This window comes from Macrotis lagotis, chromosome 1 (genome assembly GCF_037893015.1).
Source record: "Macrotis lagotis isolate mMagLag1 chromosome 1, bilby.v1.9.chrom.fasta, whole genome shotgun sequence".
Taxonomy (NCBI): Eukaryota; Metazoa; Chordata; class Mammalia; order Peramelemorphia; family Peramelidae; genus Macrotis; species Macrotis lagotis.
Window position 1 is genome coordinate 294,968,924 of NC_133658.1, and position 21,315 is coordinate 294,990,238.

General features: G+C 41.4%; 1 protein-coding gene across 9 annotated transcripts in view; it reads left to right on the forward strand.

Annotated features, from left to right (window-relative positions):
- Positions 1-1,749: 1,749 nt before the first annotated feature.
- Positions 1,750-21,315, forward strand: part of ZNF618 (zinc finger protein 618) — a 215,236-nt gene continuing 195,670 nt past the window's right edge. For 3 of the 9 annotated variants that reach the window (XM_074211152.1, XM_074211153.1, XM_074211154.1), the window contains exon 1: positions 1,751-1,859. In XM_074211152.1, the coding sequence (XP_074067253.1) occupies positions 1,797-1,859 (63 nt within the window). In that variant the 5' untranslated portion in view covers positions 1,751-1,796. Of the gene's footprint in view, positions 1,860-4,836; positions 20,694-21,315 lie in introns of those variants that run through there. The other 6 variants (XM_074211158.1, XM_074211159.1, XM_074211157.1 and 3 more) reach the window with 5 other exon arrangements.

Consider the following 21,315-nt stretch of genomic DNA (forward strand, 5'->3'; position numbering starts at 1 on the left):
AACATGTGGAACTGAATTTTACAGAGGGAGGAACTGAGGCAGAGGGAGGCATTGTCTTACTCTAGATGACATGGTAAGTTAGCAGCAAAACCAGGGCTAAGACCCAGGTTTTTTGACTTTTGCTTCCCAACACCAGATGTTTTACAACTTTCAGAAGTTCATGCTTCCTGAGTTATAAAATAATAGATTTTGAGTTAGAAGGTCTCCTGGGGGAACCATCTTTTCATTCCAGGTCCCTGCAGGTTCAGGCTTGGTTCCATGGTAAAGACTTTCTTGCCCCTGGAGATATTGGCTTACATTGATAAGATTCCCACTTAATTCTGGGTGTTGATTTGGAGACATTTACTCTGAAAGTACATCACCTCTAATTCCACAAGTGTTAAGGAGGAAGGGGTCTGTTATCCCCATAGGAGGTCTGATAGCCACTGACTGACTACCAGAAGGCAGGGACAGCCAGGAGCTCGAGCTTGGCATGCAAAGCTTGGCCTTCACATCCAATGCAGAAGCTCACGTGTGTCCGATGCTCTGGCAGCACCAGCCCACCAAACCACGTTTCTGCCCACGCCTGCCAAACCCCGGAGGCTGAACCGCCCCCACGGGTCCCTGTCCCACATCAACCTTGGCTGAGGGTGGGAAGCCCTCCGCCAGGCCTAGAGTTGGCAAGCTGGTAGAAGAAGAAACTGCCACTTTTTTTTAGAAGCCTCAGAGTTTTTTTGGGGGGGGGAGAAGAGAAGAAGCGTTGCTATTAACCCCTTGTTTTCCACATAGGGCTTTTTTTTAGGCAAATCACTGGAAGAGCTTAACTCCTTAACTTCCTGCACCGCACAGCAGGCCTGCCCCAAGCCGAGCTTCCCTGGTTCCTGCTCGGAGTTAACCTCTTAGCGCTCTCGGCTCCAGCAGGCTCTCCTCTCCAACTTTCTCGGGAAAGTCCGCCGTGGTGTGCAGCCACACAGGCGGTGGGCTGGGGCCGGGCCGCCTCCATTGAGTCCTGGCGGTCCAGGCGGGGCTCCGGCACACACCCCGCAGCCGCTCCCGGAGCGCCTTCTCGGGGTGCGGGGGGCGGCTGCTCTCCCTCGGTTAACTCCTTCCCTTCCCCACGAGGCCTTTCCCTCGAAAACTTTTCCCGAGCGCGAGGGGCCGAACTGCTGGGAGCCGCCGAGCGCGCCGCGGGCTCCGCTGAACGGCGCCCCGGGGCCCGGCGGGGAGCGCGGCCGGGGGCCCCGGGCCCCGCCGCTTTGTGTCCCGGGCGGCCGCGGGAGGCCGCGCCGTCGGGGGCCCGCGCCGCGCCCGGGGCGGCCGTGATGGCGGCGGCGGGGCCGGCCCCGGGCCGGGAGCGGCGCTGCCCGCGGCGCCCGAGCCGCCGCCGCTGAGGCCGCCTGCCCACCCGCCGGAGCCGGAGCCGGAGCCGGAGCCGGAGCCGGAGGAGGAGGGGAGGGGGAGGGGAGGCGGCGGCGGCGGCGGCGGCGCGGGAGCCGGGCCGGGCCGGGCCCGGGGCGGGCGGCTCGGCGGAGCTGGGCCGGGCCGGGCCGGGCCGGGCCGCGGGCGCCCCGTGCGCGGCAGCGCGGGGCGCAGCGCGGGGGCCCGGCGCGCGGTCAGGGGGGCTCGCCCCCCTCTCGGAGGCCCCCCCGTCCTGAGCAGGGAAGGAGGGGGAGGAGGAGGAGAAGCAGGAGGAGGAGGAGGAGGAGGAGGAGGGAGCGGGGGGCGGCGGCGGCGGCGGCATAGGCATTGTGCACGCACCACATCCCCGGGCCGCGAGGAGGAGGACGCGACGGAGCCGCCTCCGCCAGCGCAGACCCATGAACCAGCCCGGCGGCGGCGGCGGCGGCGGCGGCTCCTCGGCGGCAGCGGCGGCCCCGCAGGTACAGCGGGCGGGGCGGGGCGGGGGGCGCGGGCGCGGGGGGGCGCGGGGGGGCGCGGCCCGCAGGGGCCCGCGAGTGGCCCCCGACCCCCGTCCTGTCCCGGCGCGGGGCGCGCCCCGGAGGGGGCGGAGGGCAGCCGGAGCGGAGCGGTGGTGGGGTGGCGGGAGGGGAGGGGGGTTCGGACCGGGAGCCGAGGGGCGAGGTGAGGCGGGGGTCGGGGAATGTCTCATTGTAATTCCGATTATTGTGTATTTTTCTTTGGAAAAGAACTGCAAAACGTTGGGGTTCGGGGCCGGCCTGGGGGCGCCCCCCTTTGCACGCTGCAGGCTGTGCTCTATTTTTTTTGCCCCAGTCCCCCCCACCACCACCACACACATCCACACTCCCTCCCCTCCCACCCTTCCCCCCTGCTCGGACTGGAGCCCTGAAAACAAAGCAGCGAACAGCAGCCATTACAGTTTGGACAATTCACATTTTGCAAAAATGCAACCCCCTCCAACCTCCCCCCTCCCCCCTAAAAAATCTGCAAATTGTTCCTGCCCCTAGCAGGGCCCCAAGGCTCTGCGCGCCCCCACCGGCGCACCCCTTCTACCCCCGGGGCGCCCCTTCTTTGCAACAATCTTTTTATTTTAGGCCACAATTCTCTTTCTCAATTTTTTTTTCTAATTTTTCTTCAAACGGTAGTTTTTTTTTCCCATTAAAACGACGCCACCTAGAGGATACTATTTTGTAAATAAAAAAAGAAATTAAAATTGAAAAAAAAAGAAAATATTTGCTATTTCTTCTTTTTTGAGAAAGTTTGAATTGTGAGAGAAGGAGGAAAAGGTTTCTTTTTCTACCTCTTGGGGAGGGGGAATATTTTCACTTTGGGTTTCCCTAGTGCAGGGAAACAATTTTATTCCTGAACCCAAATCCTCCTAATGTGTAAATGAAAATTAAGCTAGAATTTGAATGAATTCAGGTTTTGTTGAGGAGAAAGCAAAAAATCTTTTTTCATAAGAAAGGAAGCTTTGCCCATCCAATTCAATTCGGTTTTACACAGCCTTCAAGGCTGAGCCAAGGAAGAACTGCTTTCTTTAGTTGAAGGAAACTAGCAGAATTAGCTTTTGAAGCAATTAAGAATTGGACTTCATTGTAATTTGGAACTTGCTTAGCTTAGTACATTAAAATCCTGATTTCACAATTTTACTATATTTAAAGTTTTTCCTTTTCCATGCATGGAGGTTGAGAAAAAAAGAGATCCTGGTACCATTGGCTTTGGACACACCCCAAAAAATTATAGGGGGTTTTTTGGGGGGGAGATAATTTTACATTTACATTTTGTTACATTCAAATCACAAGGTTTTGAAGAAAAACAGTAAATGGATAGGTTGAAAATGGAAACATGAAGTGAATTACTTGTCTTTTTTTGCCTTTCAAGATTTGAAATTTTTGTTAAATTTTTAAAAATTTTGCTTGACACTAAATAAAAACATGATTTTTCTCATTTTGTTTGCTTCAGAATCTTGTGTTTCTCTGTTTTGGTTTGCAAAGGAAATGCTCTTGAACACCTTCCCCCCACCTTTGACATAAATTCAGAAATAATTCTAAATTCATTTTGAAAATTGAGTACCCCACAGGTTTGTAGACGAGACCGCCATTATAATAATAAGACATGCATAATTAACATTATTATGAAAAAATTAACAATGTATTCATAGAAGTCTATTTTTAAGCATCAAATTAAATCAGTTGATAAGGACATGGGTAGAAAGACATTTGATAGTTATAAATTTTCCTTTTCTCATTCCCTGTTTGTAATCAGCCCTGAAATGTGAATTTTTTTTTTTCCCCTGGAATTGTTGTGTTTCTCCATCATTAGGCATCTTGGTTTGAGATGGTTAGTGTTGCCTTGTGCAAATGGCAGTGATTTAAGCATGGAATATATATATTTTTAAAATTTATGAATTTTAAAAGGAAAAATAATCCATCAGCATCGACATTGTTTGGATCTGTAGGGAAAAAAATGAGAAAATTTCAGTGACTCGACAAGAAAGCAACAAAAAAGAGGGGAGAAGGGGTGTGAATGTGAAAATTCTTGGTCTTATCTATCTCTCCAAGTGGCCCACTTACATTGGCTGAAGAAACAGGAAAAATTTCAACCCAGCTGACTGTAGCAGCAAAATTTAATTTAGAAAACTCTCTCTCTCTCTCTCTCTCTCTCTCTCTGAACCTAGTTTTTTCTCTGAGCAGGAAAGACCATCTGCAACTAGTATTTCAGTCAGTTTCTTTAGCCTGAATTAGAAGGAAATGGGGGCTTTTTTTGGGTGAAAGAAATTTCAATCAGAACAGATTTGGAACATTAAGGAACCCCCTGAAAACTGAGGACTTATTTTTGGGAAATTGATACTTTAGTTATGGTTGGAGCTTAATGGGCAAATTGGTTCTAAAACAGAGCCCCACTTTTTTCAACCCCAGTTCTTGGTTTTTCTTGGATAGTTAATAGTGGAAGGCTAGCATCTGGAAGGGGAAGGAGGCTGGGCAGTACATGAGGAAGACTCTGGGTGGCTCAATAAGAAGACAGCCAGTTAAGCAGGACCAGTTGTTCTCTGATGGTCCTAAGTCATTGATTGATAACCAATGTGGGACCTTTCTTTATTATGATATTAAAGCTGATAATAGCTGATGTGTTGCTTTTCCAAATTTGCTTTGGGTATATTTTATTTATTACAATAGAGTTATTTACTGCTGAAAGTACTCAATTTGTTTTACATATATACATTTAATGTATCATAATAATGATAATTAACATTTATATAGCGCTTTAAGGTTTGTAAAGCACTTTTTTCTGTAGGAATTTCAAAAGGGTTCTTATAAGTCTGAAAGATGCGGACTGCTCTCTGACCCAGTTGAAGAAGAGTTGTTGCCTAAATGGGTGCATGAGCTTTTGAGGTGGACATTGGGAAAGTCGGGGGGGGGGGGGGGGGGGAAGGATGAGAGGTCCACTGAGACCTACCCTCTCCATCCCTAATCCTTAAAAGAAGATTCCAGGGCAGTTGGCCATGTCTTGAAGAATGATATTTAAGAAACCCTACTACAAACCCAATTTTATGTTTCTTAGGTCAATAAATTAAAAACTAATGATTGCCATTCTGTTTGAGGGTCTCCAAAAGGACTGTTTATATTCTTTTGTTGTATTTTAAAATTTTCACTTAGGCACCTAAATATTTGAATTGATTAACTTTCGAAAGTATTTATTGGAAATTGGAAAGGTTTTTCTGCTGTAAAGGACTTTATTTTTTTTATTTTGCTTCCATACCATCCTTTCATAGCATTAAATTATCTTTATTGGTGTCCATTTGCATGAACTTCATCTTGGGCATGACTTGAGAAACTTCTCCCTTAGCTAAAAATTTGACCAGAAATGGGTAAGTTCACTTTGTTAATAAACTCTCATTCACTTTTGACAGTCTCTTCCATACTTTTTTCCAAGGTCTTGAGTAGAACTCTGTGGCAGCTGCTGCTTTAGGGGTGGTTATCAATGATGGACATACTTGTTTTGATGGCAATATAGCTTACACTCATTCGTACAGTGGATATGCTATTACTTCACATATTTATTTTATGCCTTATAAGTTGGTAGTTTTTAGTCTAACAGCGTTTGAAAATGTCAAGGTCTTGCTTTATAGTCTGTCTTTGCACCAAGTTGGGAGAAAGAATTTTCCTCTATTTTTCTGTCCCATGTGGAGGTGAGTATGAACTCGACTTGTTTTTTCATGTCCAAGACTTGTTTTTTTTTTTTGTTTGTTTTTTTGGAAAACAGCAAAGATGTCTAATCATTGTATAAACCAACCTTCCTTTCCCACAAAATAAAGAACAACTGGTCAGTCCACTGGAGAAATAAAACTTTTAAATGGTTTTAGCAACAGGCTCTTTTTTTTTTCCTCTTTTGACTTATTTCTTGGCATGCTGCATCAGCTCCTTGGTTATGTCTTACCATGGTTAATCAGATGGATGAGTGAACTCTTATTTCAAGGCCATGTTGAAACTCAGAATTTTTCACTATGATTATAATCTATTTTCATTTTTTTCTCTTCCCTAAGAGATTTTTTTTAAAAGTAGACTTGCAGATCACTTGCGATAGGTGGGATTTCCCAGGAAGGTAACCATCTTTAATGGATTAGCTTTTAAGTAAAGCCTGCCATATTGTATACATTTAGAGGAAATTGATTTAGTCGTACTGCATTATTGGGAAGGATCTTATTCCTGGCTATCTCTGACTTCTTTATGGATTAATGATAGCTGGGTATCTGCCTACCTTATTTTTTTAATTCCCTTTCCATTGTCCTGATGCTTTTGAACTGATTAGAGTAGGCCAACATTACTCAGACCCAACTAGCAACTTGTTGAGTTTAGTGGTAATTGAATTTTATAGCCATGGGAAGGACATTAATGAATTTTTGTCCCTCCCACAAACTGGCTGAGTATGACCTTGGAAAACATTGCTGCAGATATCTGGACCTCATTTCCCCCTATTTGTAAGTTAAAGTTGGACCCTTCTGGTTTATGAACATCTTGTGTTCTGTGCTATAATGTTTTATGTCCTGAGGTCCCTTCTAGCTTTGATATTCTAAGGCATTATAAGGATTGGGACTAGACCTATGATTTCATTAGAATAGGGAATTCCCAGGTGAGGAAATACCCCCTTTTATCAAAGCACATCATCAGTTTCTCTTTTTAGAGGAGAAGGGTCTAGAATACTAAAAAGTTAAACAAACTTGTCCAGGGTTTGACTCTGAAGGCTTATTATGAGTATGAATTGAGGTGTTTGTTTTACTCACAAAATTTGACTAATTTGGAGTGAACTGCCTGGGCTAGATCCATTGCTGTAAAGGCAGCTTGGAGAGTAGTGTTTGTTGGCCAAGGAGTTCTCAGTTTTCTTACCAGCCATCTGCCAATAGAAAATTTGAACTGTCTTTTCTGGGTGGGAGGTACAACATTCAAAGTTAATTTCATTGCCCATCCTTGCTTTAGAGAACTAGAAAAGGTTTCTTAGAGTTAGATTTGGAGACATAAGCATTGGAGTTAGCAGTTTGTGTGTGTGGGGGGGGGGAGGGAGAGAGAGAAGAGAGGTATTCATAAGATGAGTGGTTGTGTTATTCCCAGTGTTCTATATGTGAAGGCAGTCCTAGTGGGCTTTCCATGGAAAGAATATGACAGATCTCCACAATAGTAATCTCAAAAAGATTGAGGAACTGACATTCCTTCCCCAATACCTTTAACTTCACATAAGTAAGTCATTTGGGGATCTGTCATTCATTCATTTATTTAGCTTGGATCCCAGCAATCATGTGAACCAAGTAAATAAATCTTCTTTTGGGCCCTGGTTTCCTTATTTGTAAAATGAGTGATCAGTAGTATGCATGGTACTGTGGAAAAAGTCCTATCTATATAAACCTGGGTTCAAATTCTGCCTCTGGCACTACCTGTTGTGACTTTGGGCAAGTCACTTATCCTCCCTGGGTCTTAGTTTTTTCCATCTGTTAAATGGAATTTTAATTAGTCCTTTCCAACAGCATATCAGTGCCCTTTGACCAGATAATTTCTGTTTTTCCTTCCTGCTCTACCAATCCTGGTGAATTTTTCTACCTCTAAATTAACTGGGTTGATGAGCTCTAAAGCTTTATTCCCATTGCAGAAATTATGGAAGCATTGTGTCCCACTAAGACAAGACACTACCCTCTCTGGGCCTCAATTTCCTTAGTTGTAAAATGAGGGATGGAATGATCTCTTCTATCTTTTTTATTTTTTTGAACTTTGGATTATAAAGTGATATACCTAGTTGGAGTAATAGTCATTATTATTGAGAAGTTTTATAGACTCAAGGACACTAAAAATGAAGATAAGATAATAAAATAGAGGGAAACAATATGGTATTTGTAGTGAGAAGAGAGAGGGAGCTGGCCAGTGTCAGCAAGTCCTGACTGTCCTGCATACTGGTTGTGTCACCCTGAATAAGTCACTCATTTAATCTCTCAGTGGCCCTGCCAGTTCTCTAAGACCTTATAGAGAAGATGCTAGATATGAATTGGAAAAGGATATTCTTTACCAGTTTGGTAAGAATGAAAAAAAGAAAGAAAGGTAATAGAAAAAGAAAAAAAGAGAGAAAAGTGGAGGGAAAGGAAGAAAGAAAGAAAAAGTTGTTAGGACACGGGGAATTGTTGGACACTTGGTTTTAACAAGCATTAAATTAAGAGAATAAAGGAGGCATTTTCTCTATTGGAAAATTCTGATCTGTATGTTAGATAGCCAATCATGATATTTTATAGTCATACTTCATTTTGTATATTCTGTTAGAACAATTATGGAATTATACTTTTGGACTTTTGGGGGATTGCTATTTATATTTTTTTCATCTCTGGGACTTTTTTTTTTAATCCTTCAACTAGTCACAGTGAGAGGTGAATGTATCTTGCCCAGGGAACCTGGAAATAATAATAGCTAACATTATATTGTACCCTAAGTTTTAAAAAGCAATTTATAAGAGGCGGCTAGGTGGTGCAGTGAATAGAGCACTGGCCTTGGAGTCAGGAGTGCCTGGGTTCAAATCTGGCCTCAGACACTTAATAATTACCTAGCCGTGTGGCCTTGGGCAATCCATTTAACCCCATTGCCTTGAAAAATCTAAAAAAAAAAAAAGAAGCAATTTATGTGTATGATCTCATTTGATTCTCACTACAATGCTAGGAAGTAGGTCATATTATTATTATCATCCCCCTTCTGTAAATAGGAAAACAGCCTAAGAGAAATGATTAGTCTTGCTAATAAATTCAGAGCTGGAATTTGAACTTGGGCCTTCCTGATGCCCAAGTCAAGTGCTGTAATCATTGAGTTGCCCAACTGCTTGTGATTGGCAGCCTCAGGCAAGGGGGCACTAAGGTAATGAGTTTGAAGTTCAGAATAGTCAATATTCTTTCAGCCCCTTGTTTTATGCTTTAGGGTTAGAGTAGAATCAAGATTCAGAACTGGGAAGAATTAGAGGTCATCCAGTCAACTCCCATTTTGCTGATGAGGAAACAGGTCTCAAAAAATTAAGCATCTTGTCAAAACTACTCAGGTTTATTAATAGTAACAATATTATTTAATATTTATAGTATTATAAATACATTATATTACATCTTATAATATCTATTATTAGTAGAAGTAGCAATAATGGACATTTATGTAATTTTAAAGTTTACAAATCATTTGATCCTCACAATAAACCCAATGAAGTAGGTACCATTATCTCAATTTTATTCACTGAGGAAATGGACACATATAGGTTAAATGATTTTACAAGGGCCAGGAAATGTTTAAGGTGGAGAATTTAGGTTTTCCTTTCCTTATTTTAAGCCCACCCCACTGTCATCCTCTGTGACAACTAACACGTTGGAGGTCCTAAGTGGAAGAGTGGGGATTCGAATCCAGATCCTTGGGCTCCACATACCTAGCTTAACTTTCTCTCCACTGGGTGGAGTGACTACAAAGTAGTTTCACTGGGCCAGTGTCTGAGAAAGCCTTTGAAGATTCAGAGTCCGTTACAGGTTGGAGGAGGATGGGCCTCTTTTCCTTTTCTCTGAACTTTCCCAGGGGCCCTAAGTAATTAAGTGGGTGTATTTTGCACTCCCGAGTTTAAGGATTAGAAACAGCTGCGGGCTACACTCTAGGAGAAAGTGGCAGGGCAGGGCATAGCTAGAAATAGAATACTGACCTAGCAACCCTTTTCTTTTCTAACTAACTTTTCCGAAGTCTTTGGTACCCTGTTATTGCCTGGATAAAAGCACTGTAACTAGCCCTGGCATATATGGCATATACATGCATGCATTATATGTTACATATGTGTATATGTCACATTTACATAGAAAAATCCCATTTCTTAAATCTATCTCTTGAAGGGATTCCTCATGTATCACCTGTTCTTTCCAGCCTTCCCTGACTCCTCCCCACACCAAGGGAAGGTTAGTTTTCCCTCTCTCAGTTTTTCATAAAACTTGGGCTTCTGCTTGGCCCTTGGTTTGATCTCTGTTGAATCATAGATATCCATGTATTGATAAGCCTCTCCATCTCTGTTTGGCCTCCTGGATTATAATCTCTAGGAAAGTAGGATCTGTTGTATAGCCAGCACAGTACGTTGCCTTTGGAAGCACTTCATAACTGTTAGGTTATGAATGGTTGGAGGCCAGTTGTAGCCAGTTAGTAGATCAGATAACCAAGTGGACCATATTTCCTATGGGGGTTTTGGTGGATGAGTGAGAGTATGAGGTCAGATCTGAAATCAGACCTTCCTAAGTCCCGGATCCAGAGCATTATCCACCTAGTTGTCAAAGATCCCTTTTAAAGATCGAATTAAACCATGTATGCTTTGAAAATCACAGTGTCCTTCATCAGTGAAGGATTGTTAGTTCACGTGTATTCTTGACTTGCCTAATAAGATGAAAATGTATTTGGTCTTGGGAATTTGGGAGAGAATTTCATCTAGCCCCTTAATCTTTGTCCTCCACTCAGTGTAAAAGAACATATCCCAGGGTGCCATGAACTTGGTTTAAAGACAGTGCTACTTTAATAACCAAATAGTCTTTCTTTTCTGACCACTAGGAAATTTGATGATTATTGTCCTTTATTCTCAAAGACAAGCACATGAATTGAATTTGAGTGGGGGTGGGGTGGGTGCTGTGCTAAATCACCAGTCTCATTTTCTCCTCCAGTCATCTGAGTCCAGTGGACAGATTTGAATCAGGACGACTGGAGATGGCCCTGGGCATGAGGCAGTCAGGGTTAGGTGACTTGTCCAGAGTCACACAGTTAGTAAGTATTTGAGGCTGGTTTCAAACTCGGGTCTTCCTGACTCAAAGGCCAGTACTCTACCACTGGGAAATATCTTTTCAGGGAAGTACCAGAAATGAAAAGAAGTTGGTCAGTGTCTTGGAGTGATCTGGTTTCAAAGGGGTTCTGGCCTATGATTATGAATACTTGAATTCCTTAAATTGTTCTGTGATCTCATCAACTTATTTGGGCTCTCCAGCAGAGCAGATAAGACAGTCATTTAAACAGCAATTTTTTTTTCTTTATAAATTAAATTCCTACACCATTTGGGGCATCTAGGTAATGCCCTGGGACTAGAGATCTCCAAGTTCAAAGCTAGTCTCAAACCCTTACTAGCTTTGTGATGCTGGACAAGGTACCTAACTTCTATCTCCCTCAGTTTCCTAATCTTTAAAATGGGCATTATCATTATCATCATCATCATCATCATGATAATAATGGTAGCACCTGCCTCCCCAGATTGTTATGAGGATCAAATGAAATCATTGTAAAGAATTTCAAATGGGGACTGACATGTAGTTAGCGCTATATAAAGATTAACTATGTTTAGCTATTATTAGGTAAGTTACAAAGACAAAACCCCCCAAAATAACTGCAGCTTGCCTGCCTTCTAGGAATAAGACATTATGGGAGGGCATTATGGAGGTAGGGAATAAGGAGAGATTTCATGGAGAAGGGAGTGTATGAGCTCGTTCCTCAAGGAAGTGAAGGATTCGGAGAGATAGAGGTGGAAAAGGAGCAGATTCTAGATGTGGGTTATGCCTGTACAGACTTGGGACCTGTGTTGGTGTGAAAAACAAGGCCGGTAAGGCTGAGCTATAACTTGCTTTTCCTGTCTGTGTTTTCCTGTAGAGTTTTATGGGGAGTAGAGAGGTAGGGAGGGACTCTACCATGTGATGGTGCTATAATTGTAATACCTACAATTGAGTGGGATAGTATATAAGAGATATATATAGATATATATATATATATATATATATTTATATTACATATACACACACACATGTGTATCAGTTTGAAGTTTATAGAAGTGATTAGATTGGTTGAAAAAATGCAGCAGAGAGATGATGGAGGTGAAGATGTTATTGAATCTGCAGAGAAATGATATAAATATTTTGGCTGACGAAGCAGAGTGAGGCTTGATATATAAGCCAAAGAGAAGAAATGGAGTCAGGTGATTCCTGAATCTCTGAGGCCGTTGTAGGGGGGGAAATTCAGGAAATCTTTCCCTATAAAGCAAGATTGTCTGATAGACTAGTCCTCAGATAGGTATGGGGTTTGGGAAGAGAGGGTGATGGGGGTTAATATCTGGACTCCTGAAATCAGGCTGTCTTCAGGCTAGCATCATGCTGATTTCCTATGCAGTTTGTTGACTAGTCTTCCCAGCAGGAAGCTGTTCCTGGGATAAATACTGGAATATTAGTTGAATGTGTCTGTCATTGTCAACATCATGAGGGTTAAAGGACCACAGACCCAACTATCTTGACTTCCCCTCCTGTTCTAGTGTTTTGAAATTATCATACAAATTCTTATTGACTTGAAAAATTGAGAAATGGAAGAGAAAGATCAAGGAAGATAGTGGATAAGTGTGTGTTTATGTATGTGTTTTTACAAAAATTATTATCATTTTGTTGCTGATCAGATTGGGCCAAATGAATTCTAAAGTCTCTTCTGACCCCGAAATTCTCATTTTTTAGAGCAAAATATCTCATGGTGATCATTTGTAAAATGGACATTGGGGAATGCTAACCCTAATCTCAAAATTTCCAAGAACAAAAAAAAGTTAATAAATTTTTAGGAGAGAAATTTTTTCCATGAAATTTTCATTGTTTAGGGGGGAAAATTAAAATTAAATAAATGTGCTTTTAAGAGGAACTCCTCTGTGATAGGCAGCAGGATATAGTGGAAAGTCACTAGATTGGCCTGAACTGACTCTGACTCCTGTGATTCTTCCTTCTGTGGGCCTCAGTTTCCTTTTTGTTATTACAAAAGGGCCCAGCTAAAGTGCCTTTAGGGTCCTTTCCTAATGTTAGGATGAAACATGAAAAGGTAACAGAAGTTGAAACTGTAACTCCCTCGTTTGTTTGCTTCATTGTGCTGTTGTTATCCACTCACCATTCTGAGCCTTTGTTAACTTCTCTGTCAAAGGGAGAGTTTGAACCAGCTGGGTAGGGCCTCTGCAGCTCTGATGTTTTGTCTTCCTAGATCTCTTACAATTCCAACACCATTCTTAGGATCTAAGACTTTAACTGGCTCTGCTCATATGCCACCTACTAGGGAAAACCTTTCTTGATGGCTGCACTCCAGGGTTTGTTTCTTCATTTTTTTGCATGTCCAAAGGAGCCCCTTTGACTGTCTGGGAAGCCTAGTATGCATCCCTTCTTAGAGTAATATTATTAAATGCAAAAGTTAAAATACATAGAACTACAAAGAAAGCCCAACTATATTGAAATAAAGAAGTGATTTTTTTCTGCCCATCCAAGGTTAGGGAAACCCTAAAATATATCTACAGACCTCAGGTTACAAAGTTGTTATTTTCCCTTTCCTTAAATTATATTTTCTAATCTGTTGTAAATTCTAACATCTAGTAGCATGCAGTGCCCCCTTTTAGGGTAGAGACTTTTTGGAAACATTTCTGCTTGCGGTTTTCAGTTAGGTAGTCTAAGAATCCTTCTAATTTATGGAATAATCTGTATTCTTAGCTGTTTTACAGCTGTAACCTTCTATATCTTAAGAGTTTATGTTCAAAGTTCCGTTTCAGAGCTAACATTCTATGATTTAAATCCTTTTTACTTGCTGTATAGAATGAAATAAGGGTATAAGATATATCCATTTGGAACCCTAATCAAAGAAATTTAATTGCAGAAAGATGAAGGGCATCTCCTTAGAAGGTACAGATGTCAAAGATAATGTCATAGTGAGATTCCAATATAATTAGTCAAAATTGAGGGAGAATTTTTTTTAAAAATTAGATGAAGTACTACTAAGTTTTTTTTTTAAAGCCATGTGTTCCCAACTTGTCTCTTTCCTTGAACATTAATTAAACACATTGCCAATTTGGAGGAAAATAAATCCATCAAATGAATCCAAAAGATTAGGCCCTCCAATTTTTCCTTCAGAAGAGTTCCAAACAGTGCTTAGTCTGTGTGGTGGTTGCTTCCCGATTCTGGCTACATTTCAGTGTCTAACATGACTGGCAGGTTTTGATTTGGAAACCCAAATCATTCTTAGTGTGGGTTTAAGCCTGCCAACTGGAAATGTGTAGATTTTAATTTAGGCAAGGGGAAGTAAGTCATCGTTGAGGTAAGTCAGATTCCTAGAATGCAAAGCAGAGCATCAATTTTGGGGACTGGAATGGAACCCTAGAAAACTTAAAGGATTGTAGAATCCATGGCCAACTCACTTATTTTGCATAGGAGACAGCAGAGGCCCAGGGAGGGGAAGTCATTTGCCTACTGTCACAGAAATGAATTAGGTGTAAATCAGGGACCAAAAGTAAGTTTCTTGATTTCTAGTTAAATGCTCTTTCTTTTTAAATGTTTTATTTTTGCTTTTAAAAAATATGGCTGATAGTTCCCAGTTTCTAAGCTCCTCACCCCCAAATAGAACTTTCTTCTTTCTAAAAAAAAGTAATTACAATTAGACATACTAAAAATCAAACACACTTGCTGAATCTGAAAATGTTTTCATTTTTCTCAAAGGTAAAATTGAAAGGCCTTAATGACAGGTTTGATATGGGAGGATGAGAGATAGTGAGTTCAGGATGACTCCTAAGTTATGAAACTGAGGGATTTAAATGTTATCTACAAGGGGGAGAGGGATGGAGGGTTAAGAGGGAAAGATAATAAGTTTTGTTTTGGACAAAATAAGTTTAAGATGTCTACTGGATATTCAGTTTGAGATATCTGAAAGCAATTGCAGATGAGACATTGGGGATTAGCAGAGAATTTGGGCAGGAAAGGTAGATATGAGAATTATTAGTATAGAGATACTCATTAAATCCATGGAAGCCAAAATCACCAGGAAAGTAGTGTAGAGGTAGAGGAGAAAAAGGTTCAAGACAGAACCCTGGTAGGACACCTATGAGTATGATCTGGAAAAGGATCCAGCCAAGGAGACAGAGGAGGAAGTCAGATATTTAGGAGTAGAACTAGGAGTGAGAGTGATGTCAGAAGACCTATTCTGCACCTCCTCTACAGGAGACAAGAGGTATTATCTCTTAGTCCTGAAGTCATAATTAATTTGTTGTTACTGAATTGACTAGACTGTTGAAGTCTTTCAGTTTTGATTTCCTTGTGGTCATTGTGTATATTGTTCCCTTGGTTTATCTGCTTATTAAAATCTTCCTGAGTTTTCTCAGAATTCTTCATTTCAGTGCAGGCATATTCCATTAAATTCATGTACTCATTTTTGGCCTTCCCAATTGTTGCATACATACCTACTGAAGCTGCTAAAATGTTTTTTTTTTTGGTCTATATGTGACCCTTCCCTCTACCTTTGAGGTCCTTTGGGCATAGGTCTGTTAGTTGGTAACACTCATTTAAAGGGCATATATAGTTTATGCTCTTTCAGTATACTCTGCTTCCTGCTATCCCTAGGGGAGATTTTTGAACCTTAAGTTAACTTAAATGGAAAGTTACTTTAGCTTCTAAACCTTTTTTTTTAAATCAGGCACCCACTCTGTTGAAAAGAACTAAAATTGGTCGACAGCCTGGATCTTGTGATAAGCAGTTTATGTGCTTTATCTTGGTAAAATTTAACTTCCCCACCCAAAATATCTGGCTTGAAATCAGAGCAAGAGTTGGGGTAGGCATCCCTACATCTAAATCATGTTTATATTAAGAGTTTTTAGCTAAAAGCAACCCATTAGAGACTATTTAGTCCAATCCCTTCATTTTACTTATGAGGAAACTGAGGCCCAGACTTTGTATTAAAGTTCCTAACCAGAGTCATTGCTCAGTGCTTTTCATCCTTCTGCATCTTGGGCTCTGGTTCAGCTCCTCCTGAGCTGAAGACTGAGCAACTGTCTTCAGTCCTCCTAGCCCAGGACATGATTAACTGGATGAGTTACAAATCTGTTGTGTGTTTCATGTGTGGAAAGCCTTTAATATTGGGTTTGAAAACAATTGCAGAAGGTTGCTGTAATTAATTCCATTTGACATACTTGGAGTTAGGGCCCTCATGGATTAAATATGCAAATTTATGCCAAACCAGATGCAAGGTATTGTTTAGAGCCAATAGTCTTGGTACTTTTTTTTTTCTTGCAGGGAAGTATAGCTGACTCTTCCTGCCTGAGACAGTAGCTTTTGAAGTTAGGCGAGAGGGTGTGTTAAGCTGCCAGATTAGTTGGTGCAAGTCTCTGGGTTCTTAGTATCAGCCAGTTTGGGAAGAAAGAAAGGAAGGAAGCAAACAAGCAATTATTAAGCAACTACTGTGTGCGCTTTTACAAATATCCTCACGACAACCTGCATTTTATAGTTGAGGGAACTGAGGCAAAGAGAAATTAAATGACTTGTCCAGGGTCATACAGGGAGTTAAGTGTGAAGCCAAATTTGAATGTAGGTCCAGAACCCAGATTTCTTCATTCTTCCTCCGGGAGCAGTCAGTCAACAAGCTTTGAGCTCCTACTGAGGACTGGGAACTGGCTGAGCCATTGAGAGGCTACAAAGATGAAAAATGTGAACCAATCCTTGCTTGTCTTCAAGTAGTTTATTTTATTAGGGAATAGATCATATACATATGTTTTCTTAAACTGACATTTGTCCTTCATTGCCAAAGAAGACTACATCAGGGAGGTGATACCATGGCAAACACATGAATTGGATTTTGAGTGAGGGGGCGCTGTGCTAGATCACCAGCCTCACTTTCTCCTCCAGGGTCATCTAGATCCTGCACCGAGATAAGAATCTAGACGAGGGGCAGCTAGGTGGTGCAGTGGATAAAGCACTGGCCCTGGAGTCAGAAGTACCTGGGTTCAAATCTGGTCTCAGACACTTAATAATTACCTAGCTGTGTGTGGCCTTGGGCAAGCCACTTAACCCCATTTGCCTTGCATAAAAAAAAAAAGAATGTAGATGACTGGAGATGGTCCTGGAAGTGAGGCATTCGGGGTTAAGTGATTTACCCAAGGTCACACAGCTAGTAAGAATCAAGGGTCCTAAGGCTGGATTCTAACTCCCATCCTCCTGACTCCAAGGCTGGTACTTTATACACTGCACCATCTAGATACCCCTGTTTTCTTAACCTAATTTTTGAACAGATCTGCAATTTCATTGGTAGAGTAAGTTTTGTGTTGTGAGGTCTCACTATCCCTCTATAGAGAAATTTTTCCTTGGAAGGGTCTTGCTGCTTCTCCTATAAGTGTATTGAGGATAAATACAAAATATAAGGTTATTAAGTACAAGGTTTTTAGGGAAGGAGGACCCCTAACAGTTGTGGATATTTGGTTTGAAGGTTATTTCTTCCCCCAGTATGTAGGAGGCACAGGAATAATAGGTAAGAAATAAACTAATTCAGTACTTGCTAGATGATAATAAGCCTTTGGAAAAGTGTCATTGGATTGTGTAAGAACAGAATCCTAGGATGTTAGTGCTGGAGGGGCACTTGGGACATGAAGATTAGAACATACAAAGTTAGAGTTTGAAGAGCCCTTAGCTGCCAGTGGTTTCCAGACCACCTTAGTGGATGGTGAGTCAGCTTTCTTTAGAAATCTTCCCCAGTTGGTCAGGAAACATTTATTGCATGCCTGCTGCCAGCAAAACACCTTGATGCTAAACATGGTGAGTCTAAGACAGTCACTGCCCTCAAGGAGTTTACAATTTATTTGGGTGTGACAGCCTGTACCTAGTCTGTAGGAGACTTTTTAAGCAGAGTGCCCCTTCTGTTGTAGAAATTAAATGCAGTAAAACTTCAGAGGGTAGAAACATTAGTATGGTTTGGAGAGCTGGGGGAGGCTATATGCAAAACACTGGGGGTTGAAATGGAAATCAAGACTATTCTTTTTCTTCAATCAGATCATCAACATTTAATAAGTGGCCATATAGGCCAGCTATCATGTTAAACTTGGTGGGGGGGGCAGATACAAAGAAGCAAAAGAGAGCCCCTGCCTTCAAGGAGTTTATAATCCAATGGGGACTCACATCCTAATAGATGGGAAACAACATATGGATGGAGGTTTCAACATAGTAAAATGGCTCTTGGATTAGAATAACTGGAAAAGAGAAAGAAGGGCAGGTTGGCAGGCAAACAAAAATTTCCCAAGTGAACGGAACTTGCTTCTGATCTCTGACTCTGATCTGGAGAAAGTAGTGTGTGAAACCACTGAGCTGAAAGTGAAGAGAATTGTCTTCTCACCTGGGAGCCAACAATGAGAACTGATAGGGATTGGCTGGAACTCGGAAAAAGCTAGGGCCAAGGTGCCTCCTAAGTGGAGATGTAAATAGTAGTGTAATCAGTAAGCACCAGCTTCAAAGTGGTATAAACAGTCTGGTAAGGAGGAGGAGTGGAAGAGCTATTAAAATAAGCAGAAGGCTGTTAAAAAAAAAAGATATAACAGGAGGCTCCAGTAGCAATGCTGGAGATCCAACTACAGAGACTATTGATACTGAAGATTTTATTGGGAGAATCTGCTGTGGAGGGTAGAGGGATGGCTTCAATGTCCCTGGCAGAGGAATTTGTGAGAACCTGGGAAATAGGAAAATAAAATGTATTGAGTATTGATGTATTGAGCCAGAGTCCATACCAGAAATTCTAATTCTAGTGTGCAATACCCCATGATGTCCCCAGTTATTTTAAATCCTCTGTGAGAAATCCCCTTTTGTTCTGTTTACCTTTACAAGTAAGTCTGTGCCCCCTCAGCACTTAATGGTCTTCCAAGGAACAGGCAAACTCAATGATAAACTTCCTCAGGTGGAAAAACGTTGGAAATAATACCTCCAGGTTGAGAAAAGGAGTGGTGAGCTTGGCTTGCTTGTTGTTCTTCTAACATCTACTGCCTGGGCATTTTCACTGGCACTTGTCCCCCAAGTCTGAAATGTTCTTCCTCATCTCTGCCTCTGGGCTTCCCTGGCCTCTTTCAGGTACCAGCTAAGGTCTTACCTTCTACCAGCAACCTTTCCAAAACTCCTTGCTGATGCTTATCTCTAGTTTATCCTGTATGTAGTTTGTTTGCGTGTAGTCTCCCCCATTAGACTTGGATCTCCTTCAGAGCAGGGACTGTGCTTATCATTGAATTAGTTAAGTGCTGGCAGTGGGACTTCAATCAATCAATCTACAAGCAAGTATTAAGTATCTGATCTTTTGCTAAACTCTGAGGATACAACCATCAAGACTATAGCAATCCCTGAAACAATCCCTCATCTCAAAGTGATTATATTCCAAAAGTGGGAGTTTGGGGTAACAATGACATCCTCTGCATATAAACAGTATATATGGAATAAATACAAAATAAAGATGAGATTTTTGGAGAGTCATTTGATCTTGTCTTTGGATTTAGGAAGCATCAAGGGGGAGACATCACAGGAAGAGGCAAGACTTCTTGTCTTCACATATACCCACATTGGTGGGTTTTCTCTGTGCCTCATCTCTAAAGAAATAGGAAGACCCATTTCTATGGAACTCCCTTCATCGCTGAGTCCAGCAGCATCCTTGTACGTGGCACCATCTTAAAGGATTTGCTTGCTCATCCTGGGACCCTTGCAGCCCATCTTATATAGATTTAGAAGGGGCTTCAGAGATCTTCTAGTTTAGACATTGCATTTTATAGGTGATAAAGCTAAAAAACCTAGGCTGAGAAGTCTGCTGCTAAGTAGCAGATCCAGAAGTTGAAACCTGATTTTTAGGTACCCATTGTTCTGTGCATGTTATCCATTAATCTTGGAAGAGCTAGATGCAGTAGCAGCTTTTAGTTCATAAGCTTCTGTCTTTAACTCAGATTTGCCATTTAGTTAAAGTGCCTAAGTGTACAGAGTGCAATACAGGAGCTGGTAAAAGATCTGGTGTTTAAATAAAACCTTGTACTATAAAGGAAGGGTCCAGATTTTTTGAAGTTCACAAAATGAGACAAAAAGATGGGGCACCTCTTACTTGGGTTTTACACAAGGAAGCATCTTTAAGAGGTTTAAAATCAAATATCAGATTCTATTATTGTTTGAATAAAAAAACCCCTTAAAACAAGTGATGTCAGGGTGACTAGGTGGTGCACTGGATAGAGCACTGGCCCTGGAGTCAAGAGTACCTGAGTTCAAATTCGGCCTCAGACACTTAATAATTTACCTATCTGTGTGGCCTTGGGCAAGCCACTTAACCACATTTGCCTTGCAAAAAACCCCAAAAACCGAAACCTAAAAAAAAAAAAGTGATGTCTCCAAACCTATTTCCTCTTCTAGACTATCTAGATATCTGCCTTTTTAACTTCCCAGGGTGGATGTAACAATCAGCATTTATTGACTGCCAAGCATATACTGCTAGACAATTTGGTCTTGAGGCTAAGAACACAAGGGTTCAAGTCCAGTCTGAAACACATTGACTTTGTGACCTTGGACAAGTCATCCTCTCAGTTAAGATATTTCTGAGGTGAAGATCTGCCAGTGCTAAGTGTACAAATAAAAAAGTGAGGCAGTCCCTGCCTTCGAGGTATTTAACATTGTATATGAGATGTAATGATAAAGTAGAAATGTCTTAAGTAATTGGAAAATGAGAATCTTTTGGTGAAATATGAGGAAAGTAGATTAGTAGCAGAATTGTGACAAGAACCCAGATCTCTCAATGTTTTAGAGTCACATATATTAGAATATAAATGTGGAAAATTTAAGACTTTATCCTCCTCATTTCAGATGACAAAAGTGAGACCCAGGAAGGAGTGAAACTTGACCAGAATCATCTAGCTGGTTATTTGAAGAATAGGCTCCAGAATCCAGATCTTCTAATATCTCAGTCCAGTGATCTTCTCACCACACAATTCTGCCTTTCAAAATGGAGTTCTGGATGCAGGTTTCTCTTTATGCAACTCAGTTTCTCCTCCTGTTCTCGAAATTGGATGGACCAGAGGTTAAAATTCTACTTGCAGACAGACCTGAACCACAGATCAGAGAGAGCAGAAAATGGGCATGGATAGTTGGTAACCTAGACACACCCTCTCCAAAACACAACTAGCAGGACAAATATTTGGTTTGTCAGCTTCTCTATTAAGTCTCTGTTGTCCATTAGCTCAGAGAATTCAGGTGCTGCTGAGCTTGGAATCACCTATAATTGTACTTAGCCTTGGAAATAAGACTTGATCAATTCTACATTGATGCCTAGCTAGGCAAGATTAAAATATAGTTAAAATGGTTAAAATATATTCTTTTAAAGAGAGAGAGTGCTTAGAGTGATATTGAGCAGGTACCATTGAGTGCTCAAGAGGAGGGGGGTATATGTATATCTAGAATGCTCTGGCCATCCAGTACTATTTTTCTCCTAACCTCTGATTGATAATATTAATTTAAAGTACATATATGATATATGTAAACATATATACTATTAGTAAATATACAACATATAAATATAATATTAATATATGCTTAGTATATATGTCTATATAGTTTATTATTTTAAAGTATATACATGGTTTCTC